The sequence below is a fragment of the Strongylocentrotus purpuratus genome, unplaced genomic scaffold (genome assembly GCF_000002235.5).
Source record: "Strongylocentrotus purpuratus isolate Spur 01 unplaced genomic scaffold, Spur_5.0 spur5_scaffold_12, whole genome shotgun sequence".
Lineage (NCBI taxonomy): Eukaryota > Metazoa > Echinodermata > Echinoidea > Camarodonta > Strongylocentrotidae > Strongylocentrotus > Strongylocentrotus purpuratus.
The window spans coordinates 15,754,679-15,776,347 of NW_022145597.1; the positions used below are offsets into that span (position 1 = coordinate 15,754,679).

A 21,669-nucleotide genomic window follows, 5' to 3' on the forward strand; every position below is an offset into this window, starting at 1 on the left:
ACTGAAGAGTATTCAACATAAGGGTTGTTGCACCATAGATATGTAATTCTAGTTCATTGCATTCAAGAATAGAACTGAATGACAGAAAAACAAGCATGCATGTACATTGTACAGTATCTGTTCCCATATCTCACAAGTGTGCTTCCAAGACTCTGGAGTCTGGACTTGTACAAACTTTCAATGAAGTTCCAAGCCTCTCTCATGCTCTAGGAAGCACATCCTCCTTGGAGAATTGAAATAGTACTGGAATCTTTCTTTGTCAATAGGTCTTTTAGATTCCTCCAAAAGGATACCAAAACTCAGTCACAAATTGAACAAAGACTATTAAATCATACTGGTACAAAGTTCAAACCAGACAAAAATATGACATATATTATGGAAAAGAGGATCAAAAGTTTGAAGCTGCTGTGTTTTCAACAACTGCATACTGCCTTTAATTTTTGATTTTGAAATTCACTTCCAGAATTATTTTGACGTGTTTTGATATGGTTTTCAAGCAAAACTAATTCGAAATCACAGAAGCAAGTCAGAGTTAGTCAAAACCAAACAAAGACACATATTAAAGATAAGAAAATAACAAAACTCTGGCGACAAATAGTTTAAGGGGAGAAACGAAACCCAATGAATTGGTCTTAAAAAGATAAGGCAGTTTTATACAAACAACTTGAGGCCAAGTCATCGATAAACTGCTAATTTTTATCACAAACTTTTGACAGGTCAGTTAGGCAAGAAGTGTTAGTGTAATAAAAATTAAGCCTCATTTATCAAATGCGATTTAGTCTTCCTTGAGTTTAGCAATTAGTCAAAAGTCCAAGTATTTATGGAATTTTAAAAATGTAGGTCCTAGTGGCCGAGCCTATAGTACCTAGTGGCCAAGCATGTAAAACATGTGGCCAAGCGAGTATTGTACAATTGAGTAAAGTAGACACATAGGTATCCTGGGGCTTGATTATCAAGACATTTTATATGTGATGTGATGGTTATTTACCTGACTGCTAAGAAAGTATAAATGCCTGTAAGTAAGCAACCAGACGGCCGACAGCTTTAGGTCCTCTCCAAGGGACCTGGTAGTGATTAATGCCTTAGGCCTACTAGCGCATCGCCTTGGTTTCGAACCCGGCTCACCGGATTACTAGACTACTGCTCTACCGACTGAGCTATCACGCCTCCTCTATCTTGTGGCTCTTTATAAAACCAAATTTACAAGCTCGGTTTCAGAAACACAGACAGCAGTCCAAGAACAAACCTAAATTTAGTTATATGAAAGAAATCAGCAGAAGATTCAAATGAAAAACCTGTTTCAAAGACAGAAGTAGATGAGATGGATTATGCTTGTTTGGAGCCCGCCCCCCCCCCCCCACTCCGGGTCGGAGGAACCGCATGCGTGTTCCCAAAATGTCCGGTAAAGGGGTACTTATCACTCACCAACGTCCGGCTCGTAGTACACGAAAATTTGGCCCGTATTGACTTTACACACCGGACTTAGGGGTTGTTTTCAAAAGGAGGGAACATGTATACGCGTACCCTAAATAACACTGAGTGGGGGGCTGGGGTTCGGAGCCAAAAGGGCATTAACCCCATATATTTCAGCGCATAGTTCAACGTCCTTCTGGCTCTGAACAGAGAATATGATGAAGTGGAACTTACCCCATGGTATTGCACTGATGAGCCAAGGGAAGAAGTGGTAGATCCCTGGAGTCTGATGAAAGATCTCTGCTGCTCCTTGACCCTCTCTTTGCCTCTATCTTCTGGTATGACCGGAAGCTCGTTGGCCGCACCAATCCACGATGACCTTTCACTCTTGACCAACTTCAACAAAGAGGTACTGAGCGGGTTAGGTCGACCAGCCCAGGAGTGGCGCAACAGTTCCTTTCCTTTGGTGCCACTCCTTCTACCACCCTGTAGTCTCTTTGGTGTCCCCAGTCCTTCCCCTGGTAAAAAGCTCTTGTGGTGGTGCTTTTGCTCATGTTGCAGCGAGGAGAGGGAAGTGTTCCTGAGAAACTGGGATTGGATCACACTTTCTAGACTAGGTGATGAGAATGACCACTCACTTGAGACGGGTCCAGACCCGTTGATGTACGGTGTTGATCTGGACAATGTTTCTGGTGTCTTTGGCGTTAAACGGTCATGGAATAAACTGTGAGGTCTCTGAGGTGTCCTGTGTTCTTTGGTTGAATCTATTCTGATGGCTGGAATTTGATCTTTGGAATTGGAGTGATTGAAGTTCCCTGCGCGTGCATCCATCTCCTCCTGCAATGCCTCATATGGCAACAGGATTGCTCTGGAGGTGTGGCCTTCACCGTCTGTTTCAGTTTCTTCTTCTGATCCTGAGACTGCACCCATCAAGTCTTCAAGATCAGCGAGGTTGGTTGACTGTCTTCTCTTACCCCTGGCTGAAACTTCAAAGGAAGCTTGACCTTTCCTCAGGACTACTTTCTGACCACCACTGGAATGGGACCGGAATGTGAAACGTTGAGAACGGACAGGATACGGAGAGGCCTCCCACCAAGCTGCTAGTCTAGCAGACTCTAACTTATCTACTTGAGTTGAAGGGTACGAGAGGTTTGGAGTTGATTTAGAAACATGTTTGAGTTCTTTCTTGGCTTTGAACCATCCTCCACTTTCACTCAAAGTCAATTGACTGCTTGCTTTGTATTTTGGAGACTCTGGTTTTATTGCATCAACACTAGTTCTGGAAGCACCTACAACAGTTTGATGTATTGCCTGATCACTAACTGAACGTGGTCCGTAAGGTGCTGGATCGTTTTCATCTTGACACCACGATTTCAGAACATTGTCTTTGATATTTGAACTTTGTCTTTTCAGCACTTTATCCGACCACCAGTCAAAAGCCATCGGAAGACTTCTCCTCCTTGATGACTTCTCATCAAATGAAACTTTGTTCAGATTCGAGTTCTTCCTTGGTCTCCGAACAACCCTTGGCGCAGCTTCTTCAATGCTTGGCTCCAATTGGCCAGCATCCCCGGTAACCTGACCTTGAGGACTGACACCAACATCTCCAGGTTTTGCATCCTGGTCCGCTTCTGTATTGGTGGCAACATCCTTCATGACCTGGCCACAGTTCTGACACTGTCCGTTCTGAGGAAACTGTTGGATCTTGATGAACGGACTACCCAACAGACACTCCTCACTGTCACACCAGATCCTCCTCGTCACGGGTGGAGGATCTGGCGTCTCAGAGACCTCTGCTGTTCTCCTCCTGCTGCCTCTCCGGGATGAAGCTCGAAGAAAATCTTGGAGGAGGCTCTGTGGCCCCTTGGACCTGCCATTACCACCAGGTGACACTGGTGACAGATTAGGTAAGCTGGTCCGACTGGACGGGTAACGTTTGAGCTGGGGCCCACTTTCAGGACTGTCCATCAGTTCCTCCAGCAGCAACAGAGAGGGCGTGCTTGCAGCTGTTTCCATGTTCACACTTGACCCTGATAAGAACAAGAAAATGAAAACAAAGTTAATAATAATAAAGTTAGAGTATCTGATACAAACACAACAAGCTTCATGAATTTTAAAACATTTTAATATAAATATAAAGGTGTGTTTCCTACTTTCAACTGGGCTCCTTTCCCTCTCCTGCAACAATACAGGGAGAGGGTCAGGGAAGGGGAGGAAACAAATCTTCAACAAAACTTTTGTTTACTCCACATAATGTTATTTTGACGGTGCAATTTTAATGCATTATTTTAGTTAAGTTTCATCAAGTAGCGCATGTAGTGAATAACTACTGGGTCATAAACAGAAAGTTCTTTAAGAAAACTCAAATAGATTCAAAAGAATTTACATTGATGAAATATAACAAAGCATAAAGCATTACCGGTAAGCGAAGCTTTCATATTGACAAAGAGAGACTTTACATTTAAGAATCAATGATTACTTTTGTTTGTTTGCATTTAGAGTTGTCATGGTCTAGCGGATATATCACTGGACTGTGGATCACATGGTTGGCTGTTTAAGTCCCGCCGCAGCACTAGTGTCCTTTGGCAAAAAAAATATTAATCTACATTTGTCACTCTCCACCCAGGTGAAGTAAATGGGTACCAAATTATTCCTTGATTTTTTTTTCTTTAGCACCTTAGGGAAGCTAGGCTAGGCTTTGTACATGTAGGTGCCTTGAGCATCCTCTGGGATGAATACGTAGCATTATAAATGTTGCTATTATTATTCATGATGCCGATGATAGATTTGAGGCTTTAAATTCTACAGATCAAGTTCAACAGGCAAATAAGTACAATATCTATTTACTGATCCTTAGTTTCATAATGGCCATATGGTTGAAAACCAAATACGGAGAAAGGATGATAAATTAATAGTACTTAGTTTCAATCTGTCAAGCCTATCTACTAATGGTTCTATCATCGTAGAGTACAGAAGCCTATTTAACACTGCTCAAGAAACAATGGATTGTGTCAAATACGAAACCAAACGTCACTATATTACCGCAAGAATCACTCCAGGAAATATATTACTTTTTCATCTAGACAGGGAAAACATTAAACATGTATGAGCTATGAAGTCGTTTGCAAGCATTCTAGGTTTTCATTATGCCAGAGTGAGACACGAGTGTAATATCCCCGGCCCCCCCACTCAGAGGTCGGAATGACCGCATGCGTGTTGCCAAAATGTCCGGTAAAGGGGTACTTTTCGTGCGACAAAGTCCGGCCCGAGAATTGTAAAAAAAGGGGTGTATTTGACTTTTCACCCAGAGATTTCTTTAAAAAGGGGGTGTTTTTCTTTTTTTCTCTCATCTCTTTGGACTCCTGAGAAATTATTCCGAATTTAGGGGGGTAAAATGAGCATTTTTCCTGATTTAGGGGGGGTCTCCAAGGCAGGAAAAGCCCGCGAAAAGCCCGCGAAAGGGGGGTTCGGAAATGTTGGCAGTCCTCAGATAGGGGGTGCTTTCAAAAATTGGGTACGAGCATATGCGTACCCTAAATAACACTGAGTGGGGGGGCCGGGGTAATATCCTAACTAGGATTGTATATTTTCTACGTACTGCATATTCAGTACATGCTAAATGTCACGCATTATGCATGGTATTTATACTTATTTGCATTCTTCACAAAAGAAAGTCCACAGTTTGCCCTCATAGTGATAATCACTTAAAATTATTTACAGGGCACATACATACACATCTAGTCCAGTTACTGCCCAGGGAGCGAAGCGTGTGCACTATCACATGCAGATTAGCAATTCAATTAAACGACCAGGGTTATAATAATTACAATGCAAAGGGCCATAGAAATGCTATACTGTGACTTCTGTTGTTGTTGTGATTGTCGTTATCAATAATCCATTTCAGTCGTTCTCTTTTTAATTGTTCAAAATATTTCAACAACAGAAGTGTACTTTAGGACAAATTTATCTGATGATACAGCAGAGGGTCGTTTTAGTGATATGCTTGATTAAACGTAGGTTACTTCATACTGTATAGTGCTATGATTCATAGAGAATATCCTTCTTTGACGTGTGGGAATAGATATGATATCAGTGAGAACAGAGTCAAGCATACGGGTCAGAGAAGTCGACTTTCAGAATAACACACCCTATCCAGCTACAGCTTAGTTTCATCCCTCGGGTGTTTCAAACATTGGAAAACATTCTCAACAATCTGAAGTGCTTGCAGTATCTTCTAAACATTCCTTCGTTATCATAAGTGGATGATATATGTAGCCATCTAATCTCATCGCATCTTCAATGTACTTTCTTTTTTTCCTTTTTTTGTTAGGTTTTTTTTAAACTTTCTTTTTGCTACATCCTGTTAAAGTGTTCCGGACAAAATTGAGCATCTTTATTGATGCCTTCAATATTAGGAGTCCCCACCCATCCGAAACCTCCGCCCTCCCTGCCCCTTCCCCTTCTCCCTGTGTCCATGTCCCTATCACAACCTTCCCCTCTCACTCCTCCCCCCCCCCCCCCTCTCTCTCTCTCTCTCTCTCTCTCTCCCCCCTCCCCCCTCCCCCTCCCCCTCTCCTTCTCCTCCTCCTCCTCCTCCTCCTTCTTCTTCTTCTTCTTCCTCTTCTCCTTCTCCTTCCCCTTCTCCTCCTTCTCCTTCTCCTTCTCCTTCTTCTCCTGCTCCTCCTCCTTCTCCTTCTTCTCTCTCTCTCTCTCTCTCTCTGCATACATGTTGTTGGCATGGAAACAGGGAATGACCCTCTGTTCTTCCAGGTCATTAGCTCTCAAGAGCCTGGGTTAGGGTATCATAAGGATTTATCCTCAGGCATTGTTTTCCTTCTCTAATCCCGCTTCCTGTATCCTCCAAGGTGTTACCATGGAAACAAGTATCACCTTCATCAGAGGTCATCCACCTTCAGTGGTGCTAAGATGGACCGATACCAAAATAATACAACATTCGTGCTTGAGCATCAGGACATCTTTGATAGCATCACTGTTCACTCAATTTTTAGACTAAAATGAACAAGATGACAAACTTTTTTCACTCTCAAATATAAGTGATTTGTAAGTAATTTTTGCATTCCCTTAATGTTGTCTATGAAACAAATTTACAAACCAAAATTAAGATGGTAAAGTTCAAAAGTATCATGCTACATGATAATATTTTATTATCAAAATATCTTCTTTTTATATACTAAGAATTTTAGAGTAATAACTTGCACTGTATATGATTAGCCAAGGAAAAGAAATACATGTACATATAAATATCAAATCAAATCAATTAATAGAACAAAATCAAGTATTTGGGATTTTAGAGAGTTTGTGTACTGGGCGGAGGCCACTGGGCTGAAGAGACGAGTGAAGTGTTCACCAGCAATAAGTGAGCAATTTATTCAATTCATCACTGTCAGGATCGGGCACAATCATACACTGCTAGGACACTTTCACCTTGACACAAAATTGTACAGTTTTAATATATTCCTAGAATGAAGGATAGAAACAGGAGAGTAGTACTGCACGAGTAAGCTTGGGTTCCCAAGACATATTAGGCTGTGTTCAGACTATCAGCATTCATTGTAAAGGTATTTGAGTCTTGTATAGCTATTTCGGAAAGTAAATAATTTTTTTCTATTCTGAAAGTCCTTAAAACAAAGGTTGTATAACCAACCTTAGTAAAGGGAAATGCCTGTTTGAGCATCATTTTGAATGAAAATCAATAAAGAATCAGGGTCCCTTTCTAGTCAGAACGTCTTATAATCGTACAGAAATTGTAAAACTAAGCAGAGCTTTATATCATGAGCACACATTAATGATTGGTCGACCGTCGTGTTAACTGACCTCGTCAACATCAGTCTCTTTACATGATGTTGCTTTCTATACTATACACTCCTTTTGCTATACGATAATTCTTCATTCAACGTTTCTTTTAAAAACAAGTTTCCTATAAATATCCTATAGTCTGAACGGGCCTTTAGTTTCCTTCAAGTCTAGGAGATGGATCAAGACAGACTGATAAAAACAGAGACAGGTGGAAGCATTCCAGGAGATGATCCCAAGAGGATGAGCTCTCAACTCTAGAGGTGCATCCCCACTAGCCAAAAATAACCTTCAGCTTGAGATATTAGACCCATCAGTTGCTGCAATTACACTGCAAGCAGAAATCATCCATTATTCTCTCAGTGCTGTGTTTTGTTGGAAGTTCCTAGGCAACTACCATTAAACAAAACAACAACAAAAAACAATTAAAAAAAACCCACCTTTATAGTTGGTGTTTTTTAAATGCAGCAGAAATTTCACTGATTTTTGCAGTGTAAACTTTTGTTCTCTAAACATTAGTGAAAGATAATGTGTGTTTTTTAAGATAGCAAGGTTTGTATTTTCCTTCGGGTGAATTACAGTCTACTTTGAAAACTCAGTCTAATGGAAACTGCCCTTGTTAGAATCACAGCACTATAATGATGGCCAAGTATGATATATATTGCCAGCATAATGGATATAAACAGATTTATATTTATGACTATTTTTAATTTGAAAACTCTGGCTAATGAGAACAGGCCTTGTTAGAATCACAGCACTATAATGACGCATAAGTATGATAGATAGCCAGAATAAAGGATAGAAACAGATTTGTATTTATGACTCTTTTAAATACTGTCTGAACTTCATACTATGTAAGAGGCATTCCCTATGGAAATCCAAATATTGTCATGTTGGCAAGGTTTCTTTCTAACATGGAATAAAATGCAAATTGCGAGAATTCTATTTTCTTTAAAGTCTTTTTCATGGATTAATTTTGTCCATTGCTCTTCAAAGTATCACCTAAAATGTTGAAGTTCACGTTCATATACAGTGTATACCGGTAGTGTAATAACCATTGTATTATTTCTATGTCTCTTTTTTTTTGTATTAGTTTGTGCATTCTGTGTAGTGTAGGATCATCTACCAATAAGTTTCTGTAACTTTTTGATGATCCAACCACTTCATAATTTCATTTAGCGTATTTTCCATTTTACTGTCTTATCTATATTTGCAGAAATATTCTTTTGTATTCTTTGACTTTGTATGTTTTTATGAAATGGTGATTAAATTAAATTAAATTCAATGTGAATTGTTATGTTATCATGACCTCATGTATGCTGAGAGCCATTGCATTCAGCAATTTGTCAAGCTTCGGTATCCAGGCACAACCCCTTCTCAGCCATAATACGTAATAGAGAGTCTGCCTCACAAGACTACCACAGGCCCTGCTTCTGACATAGCCAGTGACTGATAAGGTTATAGGCTTGGCTCAAGGTTCAATTACAGAAACGTTTCAAAGCGTTACAGAAATGTTTCAAAGCGTTACAGAAACGTTTTAAGTGTTACAGAAACGTTTCAAAGTGTAAACAGAAACGTCTCAAAGTGCTACAGAAACGTCTCAAATTGCTACAGAAAAGCGTTATAAAAACGTTATAGAAACGTTTCAAAGCGTCGCAGAAACGTTTCAAAGTGGGTTTTAAAGTATTACAGAAACGTTCTAGAGTTTAACAGAAACGTTTCAGAGTGTTACAAAAACGTTTCAGAGCATTACAGAAACGTTTCAGAGCGTTACAGAAACGTTTCAGAGCGTTACAGAAACGTTTCAGAGCGTTACAGTAAATCAAAGCATTACAGATACGTTTCAAGCATTACAGATACATTTCAAAGCGTTACAGAAACGTTTCAAAGCGTTACAGTAACGTTTTAAAGTGTTACAGAAACGTTTCAAAGTTTTTGAATCTGAGTCTGTGCCTGCAGACTGGTGAGAGATAGCCATATTTCAGAACAGTCGATAAAAGTACATCACATTACAGTGTGCAGAGTGCATGTTATCTATCCCGTGAGTGTTCAAACGCTTTTAGTGGTAGATACGTGATCCTGGGCGAAATGGATTACAATTCATGCTGATCAAATATGAAGTCAATATCAAACATGAAGTCACTGTCGAATATGAAGTCAATATCCTCTTTATGATACAAAGAACAGAGTACACACCTTCAAGGGGACTTAATTGACTTTTGATCAAGGTGAAAAATATCTTTAATTTTCATTCATGTATACTTCTCCAGAGTGTGTAAAAACATAGTTTAGCAATGTCACACAAAAATGATTGCTGGTCGGTTTGTTTGTTTTACATAGGGCGCGTTTATCGGGGCTTGCCACTAGATATGTACATATCGTACCCCACTATCATACCCCACTATCGAACCCCACTATACGATCGTGATTTGCGGGATGTCGCGTTTATCGACTCTTCACGATTCACAATAAAGGCCTTGTCTCTTCGCAGCTGCTCAGCGCTATTTCTCCGAACCGGAAACTAGCCTGGGAATTCCTATTTGTATGTGAGGTTCAAAACAGCTTTGCGTTTATCGATCTCTCCGAAACGTGATTCTGGCTGTATGTCACATTCAAAACACACCTTTTTGCGTCTTTAGATCTAAAGCCCTTTAAAAAAGGCTTTGTGTTTATCACCTTCTAAATTTGCATGAAAGACGTTTGAGAAACCTGATTCTAGCCAAAATTTTGGTCGATAAACGCAACCATACATGACTGCTATGAGAGCATGTGTATGATTGTAGGTAAGCAACTGGGGGACTGACAGCTTTAAGTCCTCTCTGAGGGACCGGGTAATGAGGATCAATGCCTTACCAAAGGGCACTAGCACTCTTGAAATATATGAGATACATGTAGCATGATTAGGAACAACGGATGAGGTAAAACAATATCCCTGTTAGGTGGCTAGAAAGAAGTTGAGCCTTTTCAAGTATACAAAAGGACATAAATTTGGTAAACACCACTCATCAATGATGTATACACCTAGCTCCTACAGCCCGAAGACCTGTTTCATTACCATGTAATAATAATAATAACCTAGACTTATATAGCGCATTTCATAATCGAAGAAAATAGCAATGCTGCTCAATGGGTGAATTGCCAATTGGTCTACAACAATTTCGTCTACCGGTACTACCCAATAAGTCTACACCCAGTCCGTCTACTATCCACATGGTCTAATATAGTGCTGTAGTCAAACGTTTAACCGTCCGGTATCCGACCGCCCATGGCGGATTCCGTTTTCAATTGGACGGTTTCGTTCTCCCGTTTTTTTTTTTTTTTTTTTTTTTTTTTTTTAAATTTTTTTTTTTTTTTAAAGTTTCGATTTATGCCCCTCCACCTGGCACTATGCCTGGCAATGTCTCCCAGCTCAGTAATCGGTGTGATGACTTACCACTTGGAAACTAGAACAACACTCCAATTTGTCTGTCATCTTGGTTTGAAAGTAATAGTCCAGTATCCAAAGAATAATTGCTTGACATACAGTTTTTTTGTAAATAATTCTATAGACCATTATTTACCAGTTGAAAACCAGTTTATTATTCAGTCCAATGGCTTCTATTGGTAAATCAATAATGATAAATCAAAATCGATTTTAGCAACTGTCCACCAAAAAAAGTATATTCTAATCTCAATTGCATTAACTTCATCACATAGATCTTTGTAATAGATCTCAATATATATTCATCCAAGTTTAACACATGGTGTACCACAAGGTTATATCCTAGGTCCTCTACTGTTTTTAATTTACTTTAATGATCTTACACATTATTCTAAAACGACATTGTTACTTTTATTTGTGACTAGTTCACAAGCACAAATCGGCGCCTTCAGTTAAATCACCTTCCTGCTTTTTCACACGGCCAAAAAAAAAAAAAAAAAAAAAAATGATTTTTTTTTTTTTTTTTTTTTATTTATTTTTTTAAAATAAATCGTTTAACCGAAAACCGTCCGGTTTTGACAGGCGGTTAAACGGAATTGGAGATATCCGTGATGTTACAGCACTAGTCTAATATTCATTTGATGACTCTTACTATTTATGATTAAATGATTATAAAACCCTAGACTAAATGAGCAAAAGACCAAACGGGCATTAGAATCATTCAAGATTAGACCAAATGGAAATTAGACCAAATGACTATTAGCCTAAAAGGCCATTAGACAAAATGATAAGTGGATGAAATGATTATTAAACCATGTGGATAGTAGCCAGGCTGGGGGGTAGACCATAATTATAGGAATAGACCAATTGGGGAATGGACGAACTGGTTGTAGACCAAATGGCAATAAACCACTTAATGTACCGTTACTGCAGGGGAGGTAACTCACCTACCTACCTCACCTTGGTTCCTGTGAGCATCAGATGGTGCTCATAACACCTTACATCGATGAGTGTTGCTTCTTACACCGATACACCTTCGACTTCACGATCAAGCCATGCACTGTTTCACAACAATTAGTCATTCCCCTTATCAAAATTGGACATTTAGAAGCACATGTGAATATTTTTTATACACTACAATTTCATTCCTGAGTTTACAAATAGGCCTACACTTATAGAAGTGTACAATTAAGTTTGAAAATTTGAACATAAGAAACAAAATGCACTGATGTCTAAAGTCTATTAAAGGGGATGTCCACCTTGATATAAAATAAAGTTGGTTTGCATAGAAGCAGAAAAGAAAGAGGAACAGGTCAATGAAAGTTGGAGAGAAAAACTGATTAAAAATAAGAAAGGTGTGAATTTTTAAAGTTATCATCAGTGAAATGTAAATTGGCAACATCTTTAATAGGAAAAGGAAAGAAAATGTATTCCTTTAAAAAAAAAAAGAGCCCTTGTTCTGTGTTCATTACATACCTTTAAACCTGTATACCTGTCACATCTAATAGCTTTAATATCAAAAACAAAATGTTGCATATAAACTACAAACATCTAGTACCGGTAAGCCTTCAATTCCATGTCACATTTCTAGTTTTTTTTTCTACCACAGGAGTTTCCCAAGCAAGGTCATCTCAACATTGCATAAATCTGAAATGAACGTTCTCCCATCACCTCTGCCTCATAAATAGCCACATTCCTGGTATAGACAATAGTCACATGATGTGAATAATACAGGTATTGATGCATACTGGTATACATGACATAAGTAGAGCCTTCGTACATTGTATGCGCTGTAACAGCTGAGCACTCATATAGAATTGTCCAATGTTTGCATGATACAGTTTTCTGAACCTATAGTCATATCAACCATAAGCTGTTTAAATGAGCTACCTATTTCAGTTGTAAAATGATTCTCCCTTTATTCAAAATGTCCTCAATATAAAGAAGATTGTTTGCTTGAATACTTCCATTATGAACAACAACAACAACAAATGAGCTTTTAAAGGGGAAGTCTGCCCTGATATTAAATTGGTTTAAATAGAAGCAGAAATATGAGAGGAACAAGTCACTGTAAGTTTGAGCAATTTCAGATTAAAAATAAGAAAGTTATGAATTTTTAAAGTTACGATCAGTCAAACACAAATTGGCAACACTGTGATGTATCTTGCAAGTTCCTCTCCAATTTGCTAAATTTCCATTTTCTTTGTTATTGATGAAGGAATAGATTTTTTCCTTCTAGGGGTTGTGTAGAAACATATTTGCTATAATATTTATGGTGCATGTATGATTGAAAATATTATTGAGGGAAAATAGGTATAATGATAGTGATCATAACTTTCGATTATTCATAAATTATATATTTTATGTTTTTATTCATTCAAACTTTCACCAACCTGCTTCTCTGATTTTCTGCTTTCGATTTATATTGTTTACTAGTGAGGTTGGATTTCCCTTTTTACGAGAGTGGGTTTAAACTTTGCCTCGGTTAAAAAATAAGTTTTTTTTTCTCAAATTGGTCAGTCTGCGATATAAATTGGGTCTATTGTCAGCAAAATTCTAAGCTTGTATTTAATACTACCACAAAGATTCATTATACCTTGAAAAGTCTACCACTTGTTAGCCTGTATAAACCAGAACACACACCATAGAGAAGGAATGGGAATCAACAGAGTATGCACAGCAGGTTGACTGGTTGAACCACTGCTGGATAGCAACCAGTAGGCCACGACAGCTGGAGCATTTACACTGTACGATAAAACCATTGGTTTTTCTCACATCCCTGAATTTTTGTTAGAAGTTGCTAGCCACTACCCATGAACACAATATGAAACCTGCATCCAAAAACCTGCTTCGAAAAACCCTCTTCTGGATTGTGGATCTTTGAAAAGCTGGCCGAAACTGCAGTGTAAATGCTAGCTCTCAAGACACTGGTTTATTCCGGTTTTTGCTCACATGACTCTCTTCAGCGAATGTGCACTACTCTCACAAAAGCACAGAATTAGCATACACTGACAGTTTCTTATCTGCTTTTCCAGTCAGTGTAATTGTTTTTTTGTTTTTTTTTATATTTGGTTTTTTTAATTGGTTTTACTGCAATGTGAATGGGCCTAGTGCTGATCATCACACAAAGCTGATGTTTAGAGAAAACAGCAGGGTGTACAAGTCAAAGAACCCAGATGACATCAAGGTTTAAAGGGATCAACCACCAAAATAAAAATCTAAATATATAACTTTCCCTGAACATTCGCTTTCTTAGCCCTTATAATAGACTTTGGAACAGGAAAAATATGAAAATTTGGTGACATGTCTTCTTCTTCTTCTTCTTCTTCTTCTTCAAGATAATCAGCCTCCTTCAATACTGAAAATTCTTGCAGATGCCGTATACTCGGCCTGGTTGGGGTATGCAGGTGGACCATACACCGGGGTTTCCCCCTACTATACGAATAGTGCAATGAGTTCTTAACGTGCAAGGGTGGTGACTCTCCTGTACACGGAGCCTCCATTTAACGTCCTATCCGAGGGACGGAGTGTTTTCCACTTGACATAACCTGCATCTACAAGGGAAGGGGCATGTTAACACACAACACAGGCTTCAGTCATCCGCCTGGGTGGGAGTCGAACCCGGGATCTTTGGTTCGACAGGCAGACGCTTTACCGACTTTACTGACTGAGTCAAACATCAAACAGAAACATTTTGTGGACCAGTTATCCTTAATTCATCAGGTTTATCTTACCCCACGCATGCATGGTCTGAAGTATAAATCATAAACCTCTAATACAGACTTAAGTACCTATAAATGTGCATCTATATACATTAAAGAGTTTTATTGATTACCCAGTTGACATAAAGGCATGTAGTACTTCATCTGCATGCTTGCTTGCTGCCTAATTGTCTGTTCCAGACATCGGTAACGAGACATCCATCTACTTCTATCTCTAGTTCTTTGTAATGTGAAGTTACTTCTGTTCTGCTCCATGTATCCCTCTGCTTCTCTTTCCCTCAATTTTTCCTGTCGGTAACCTGTTTTCCTTGCCTTCTCTTCTCATAATATGACTAACGAACTGAAGTTATTTTTTGCTTTAAAGATGAAGTTGAGTTCTGGTCATGCGATTGCATTGTAAAAGAAACGGTGTGGAATCGACCAGAAAAGGTTGATCATCTAGCATAATAAAATTTGTGTGTATTGCAAGGTTCTTGAATCATCAAAATGATAAGAAATTTGGCCAAGTCTTGGTAAAGTTACACACACTGTACACAGAAAGATGTATATGGGACTACACGAACACGTGGCGTAAAAATCCTACCCCCCGATTTTTACGATGTGACATGCCATATTTAGAATAAGAAGGCATTTGAAGAGCCATGCTTTTCAGGGAACATGTCTTATCTGATGTTCTTCCATACTTGCATAATAAGAATGACAACGCTCACAACTTATTTTTCACCTCTTCCCAGAACTCAACCTTCTCTTTAAATGTTAAGGAGGGATCTATCGACACATGCGCCATTGAGCACTTCTTCCTTTGAAAGTTTGATATCCTTTGTCAGTCCAAGGTATCCTAAGCATACTTCTTTATAAAATAAGAACCACATTTCTGCTGCTTATACACTGCTGTCCAAGGATTTATTCAATTCTCGTACTGGAATGTGGACCATACAATGTACATATTACATAGCATTTCAGTACCTAGATTTTAGTGGTCATTTTTAGGTTTCAATTTGTTAGCACTTCACTATTGAGGTTGAAATTTTTAAAACCACAGATGATTAAAAGATAAAACTCTTTCATGAATTAGATCCAAAAAGTTTCTGCAAAGAGGTAATTAAGCGCTTGAATTATTTTAACAACTAATCTGGTGAGTCAAAATCCTCTTCAATGAAATGGGTAGTATTCATATCCATCCAAGCATTTTACAGTTCACAGGTATGGCTCGATAGTGACATTCATAAACTTTGAAGAAAAAAGTGAAACATGATTATAGACACCACTCAAAGATAAATAAAGAATTGTCATTCGGAATCACAACACTTCTGAAAGCTGTTATATTTATTTAAGTCATAACTTGGTAGCCCAGATCTGGAGTTTAGAGCAGTATCCTTTTCTTCTTTTTGTAATCTTCAAAGGCTGTGCATCCTACTCTTTGCGAGAAGTGTAGCGTATTATTGCATAGGATGTGTGTCTCCTACACACAGGGCCTTCATTTTCCCCCGAACCGCAGTGGCCAGCGTGCATCGAGAACAGATGAGAGGGCGCACCTACAATTATTTCTTGAATTATTTTTGCATTTTTTGTCTGCTCAGGCAGGACTCTAATCAACGCGCATGACAAAAGTCATGACAGCCAGACGATGATCCGATTGCACCACATAATCCATGTCCATTGGGATGGACAGCTTCTTCATTAATTTGATTCATATTTTGGGACAAGTGTATAGGATACATCACACCTTTAATTTCAATTCACACTCACCCCGCTGGCTTCACATACTGACATGGAAGTTGCAAACACTACAAATAAGACATCATTTCTGATCGGTGTGTTTGTTGAAGATTTGCTCAAATAAGCCAATTTCCGAAAAACATGCAGGAATGTACGTTCCTTGCTGAGGATAAACTCTTTCAAACTGAGATCTAATGTTGTCAGAAAACTTTGTGATGTTTTCTGACAAGTTTCATATCAAAACACAAACTTATGTTAACCCAAAGCAGTACATTTTTTTTAAATGATATTTTTGCATTATTTTTTTTTATCCAGAATGCGAGGAATTACACATTATACATGAGCAGAAACAGCAAAAAGTCACAGTCACTGTGTAGGCCTATATATTATGGTACAATAGGAATACAATTTATGTTTGATAGCCTGAGAGTGGAGATGGTGCACATTGTGCATGAACGAATCTGATGATCGGAGTAATAATATCTCTAAAGTCCTGTCCCCTTAGAGAAAGTATTTCGTATTAGCGCTACTGGTATATAAATCCACATTATTAGTATTATTATTATGGCTGTTAACATTTTCCTTGCTAAGTTAAAATCATCCATTTGTCTTAAGACAGATGATTTATAACAGAAGATTGACAATTGATGTGCTTTTGAGTAAGTACTTACCAACCATTCCTGGCCAATCTCCTATGTGCAAGTGTCTCTTGTATCCTAGCCAACATCAATCATCATCTATTAAAAACAATCAAATAAAAAATGAAAGTTATAAAAAAAACTTAAAGTTCCATGAAATGGTTCAAGCAAGTACAGCAGCTACCCATCATAAACAGATGGTTTGTGAAGGTGTCATGGTATAGTGGTTCCTTCACTTGAAGCTCAGTCCAAGGTTTGAGGGTTCGAATCTTAGCTCCGGCACTAACGTCCTTTGGCAAGACAATAATCGCCATTTGCCACTCTCCATCCAGGTGTAAATGGGGGCCTTTCAATCGCTGGGGTATTACTAATTGCAGGGCCCTGGGGCAGAACAACAGTAAAGCTAATGGGAGTTCCTTGGGTTAACAAAAATATCATTATATTCATAATTATCATCATCATCATCATCATCGTCATTATTATTATTATCATTATTATTAGAACAAAAAAAAGTTAAGAAAATAATCATTATTTTCCATAAACAGTAAAAATGAAATCCCTATTTCAGCTCGATTTTGGTTGCTGTGCTGCAAGTTTCATCTTATTTTACTTCAAAAATAAAGTCATGTAGGTAGTTATCCAAAATTCTATGAATTGATAACAAAAAACTCTATTTCAAAATACATCATATCATTATGGGTGTAAATGTAATGATTTAATTTCCCCCTTAATAGCTCCGCTTTTTTCTTTTTTCTTTCTTTTGACCTGCTAAAGTAACACTCCTCTGTGAAATAATTAAATGCACATTTTCATTTATTACCAAGAGATCTTTCAGAGCTACCTTCCCAGAGCCCAGTCACTTGTCAATCTACATTTAGTTTGACATACATGTACATGTATCAACCAAGACAGCCAATTACCTGTATGAGTATATCATTCTCTCAAACCCATACACAAGATAATGATTTCCGATAATATTCTATTTCCACAATTACTACGGCAGGTAGACCTACTGTACTGTAATAATTGATTATTGAACAACAAAAATTCCTTTTCCTGCAATTGATACCGGTACCACAAATGGATACCCGATCAGTTCTCTAAAGAAATGTTCATCACAAAATAATTGTCCTCTTATTACCTTTGTAGATTACTTACACGTACATAAACAATACTTTCACTACTCTGGTCGACAATGATGTTAGTAAAATCCCCAAATTTGTCTGTCCTCTCGCAATAATATTCCTGTCATATTCCTTGCATCATTGCAGATGAAATTGACCTAACACCGACAATACAGTAACTACATAGTACTGACAGGTACTAACAATTAAAAGTAGCTCTGAATCTATCAGGTCATGATGTACATGTATCCAAAACAAACATTATGAGATTGTATGGACTTTGAGCATGATAAATGGGAGTTTGTTTGATAAAGGATGCTTTACCCCCCTTTCCCCATACGGAGTATGTACTCTGTAGATTACAAGCTGCATAAAAATATATGTACGAGTGTAGTCTTCAAACATTACTTTCCAGACCCTCTCTATACAAAATAGATATGTCAATCAAAGTTCAATACATTTATAGGTCCACATTTTTCTAAAGATCATCTAAATCAACATTTCACCAGATGTTCCATTCCATATTTTTAATAACTCTGAATGAAAATGAAAGAGTCGTCTTTAAAACAGAATACAAGATGCATTCAATTTGCTGCTTCACTTTTTCTACCGTATATCTGCATTGTTGTAGGTCAACCTGGGTCAAGTACATTGTAACATATTGTACTGTAATATCATGCTTTGAGAGACGGATCCAGGGGCATGACCCCCCCCCCCCCCTCGCGTATATCCTGAGCTACCGGTACACAAAAAGTAGATGAGCCCTCTGCCCCCCCCCCCCCACCCTTTGTGCCCATCCATCACATTCTGGGCAGCTATTTTATAATAAAGTAAGAACTTTAGGGTAAAGGAGCACCCTCACCCTTTTTCTCTGGGAATTGCTTTTCACTTTAAATGTCAGGGAATTTATATACCCCCCAGCCAGAGAGTCCTGGATACGCCACTGGGCTCAACTTACATATGGGCCTACATCCTCCTATTATAAGATCATATTCATAAGAGTCTGATCTCATATACTATATGGAAGGAGGGGTACCAGGGTACATATAATATACCAGAAGCCTGAGAAAGGTCAGTTTGTGGTTCTCAAAAACGTTGGTCTGCGGTGGACTATACTCACCACATCAAACCGACCACTGACCATTCATTTCTCTAAATTTCCCATCTATATACAAGATAACAAAGTGATCAGAAATATTGGATAAACTATACCAAAAACAGACTGTAGAAAGCATTCCAGATCCAATTGGTAGAAAACTAGAGCAGTGATGATAAGAATATGCATGAAGATGATGATTCAAGTTCAAGTTCAATTTAATTCAATTCCAATAAAAGCATATAAACTGTATGGGATTATTAAAGGGTACCATAATGACCAATACAGTCTTGTCAAGATTATAGTCACCTCATGAAATAGAGTAGAAAGTGCTTGAATGCAAGAGGGGAGGATATTAAAACATTTATTATATGAATATGGAAAACAAAACAAAACAATTAAAATATTCAAAGATGTAATACAATGACACACAATGATATATATCTCTTTTGTTAATAAATAACTAGACAACCCTTAACGAAGTTTGGAAACAAACATTATAAATTTTAGACTGAAAATTCTGAAAAAAGAGGCTACTTTAGAGCTATAAATAATGTATTATTTTTGTTACCTTTAGATAAATTTCTTTAATTTTCTCTCAAAACTATTTTTAAACACAATTGATATGATTTCATTTGGTAGGGAATTCCACATGTATGTAAGTGGAACTCTGTGTCATAAAGTGAACAAGACGAGTTGTATCGACAGCCCATAAATTATATGTTTTTGCACTTCAGGTATTATAATGATATACTGAGCTATTCAAAGTGATATTAATGATATTTATATCTGATCTGAGTTGGGGCAATCCAAAGTCTAAATTCCATATGCTAATCAATAAGTAGTCACATGATAATATTTCTACGTGCAATCTCTCATGTTCTATCATTTATAATGATTTTAATCTTGACAGCTACTTTGGAGCTGTATATAATGTTTTGTTGTGGTTACGATTTGCTGTCATTTTTATGCAACAGAGGAAATGGAATATGTCAAATATGAGACTTCTTTAAAACTACAGGAAGAATATAGGCCTAATAAATCAAAGTCTTCCTACCTTAATTATGACCTGGGATATGCTAATATCGTTTTATAATCCATGCTTATCTGTATCTACAAATATCAGTGTAAGAAAGATTCTAAGAAAGATTTTGAACTTCTGTTTTAAACAAAGGCTGTAAAACGAGAACGTTTTGTGGGCTGAAATTTTTAGCTAGTGGTTTGCAATGTTTTCACAGCATGGATCCTTGCAAACTGCAAGAATTCAGTATTTTCTACTGATTTTGTGCCAATATAGTTTGCAGATCATGATTACTTGCAAAATTGGTAAATAAATTCATTATTGCAAAATCAATTAGGTTTACAAAATGACACATACATGTACATTGTACCTCAGGTTTTGTTTAAACCCACATTTTTTAACTTTTATGATCCAAAATAAAAATGGTGGTTTAAACCATCTACATGTACTCATCTACCTATCATAGAGTTTCTTCAAGGCCAGTTCAGACTTAAAGAAATTTATAAGAAACATGTATTAAGAAACGTTGTATACGGTAAAGCATCATCGTGTAGCAAAAGGAGCTTACAGACTAAAAACAACATCGTATACAGAAATTTGTATAATGAAACAAATTTTGAAGAGGTCTGCTGACGTGACAGCTCAAACAGGCGTTTCTTAATATGATGTTTCTTTATTTGATATTCAGATTAGGGAAAAATTAATTACTCATCGTTAAGCTAATAAGCTATACGATTCTTGTATAAATGTAGCTATACGACGAAACCTGAACGCAAGGTCAGACAGCTCCCCCTCTCTCCAGACTCTTGATACCAGTGAGGTAAGAATTACTGCATGATCAACAATGCAGATAATCTACCAAGCTGTTACTCACAAGAAAATTGTTATCTTCCTGTAAGATTTCAGTTATATCCAAGGAGTTAGGATCAGTAACTCACTTCAGCCTAAACAGCCAATTTTCAGAAAGTTTGTGAACTGAATAAAAATATACTATAATGATACAAACAAAAGCCAGTATTACAAAATAACAAAACTAAATCATAAGAAAAATAAACAAATGGATTCAAAACAAAGGAAAAAATAATAGGCATGTGTAAATAAGTAAAAAGAAAAGAAATCTATTACACAAATTAATAAAAATGTAAAGAAAAATACAAATCAATAATAATAAATCAGAAGTAAATAATTAACAAAAAAATTCATCGTAAACCAAAAGTCTTTCGACCCTCTTCCCAAAGGTCAGCCACAAAAAAACACTGCAATTTTGAACGTTTACGTGAATGGCAACTGCACTTGGACTTGTGCATATTCACTTTCCTCCGAGTGAAGTGTATTACACATTACGTCATTATCATGTGATGTTCTTCATAGCCTCACTTATTTTTCTGCTAAATAATATGAAAATGAATATCTTACCTGCTAATAATGCTATCCCTCCATGTGACCAATGAACTATACAATACAACCACTATCATTCATACAGTCCAAGCACAATGCATGTTGATAGAGATAATCACGGTGAGCTATTACAACAAGTACACAAACATCGGGTCACTTTGCAAACTCACCACTGGAAGAGGGATGGTCAATCAATGCTGACCATCATGATGACCAATCAACTTGCTAGGGGCTTTCTGACCTATTGTTTGTCCTCACCAGCCCTCTCCCTGACTCATCTGCAAAGATAAACAGAAACGTTCA

The 21,669-nt window shown here is 37.6% G+C and overlaps 1 protein-coding gene across 1 annotated transcript; it reads right to left on the reverse strand.

Moving 5' to 3' along the window:
• Positions 1–1,282: 1,282 nt before the first annotated feature.
• Positions 1,283–21,410, reverse strand: LOC115922476. The gene is made up of 4 exons (XM_030981390.1): positions 21,385–21,410; positions 16,761–16,826; positions 1,511–3,443; positions 1,283–1,295 (listed from the first exon to the last, which is right to left on the reverse strand). The coding sequence occupies exons 2-4, from the start codon at positions 16,765–16,767 to the stop codon at positions 1,283–1,285; spliced, it is 1,953 nt and encodes a 650-aa protein (XP_030837250.1). The 5' UTR covers positions 16,768–16,826; positions 21,385–21,410.
• Between the last annotated feature and the right edge of the window lie 259 nt (positions 21,411–21,669).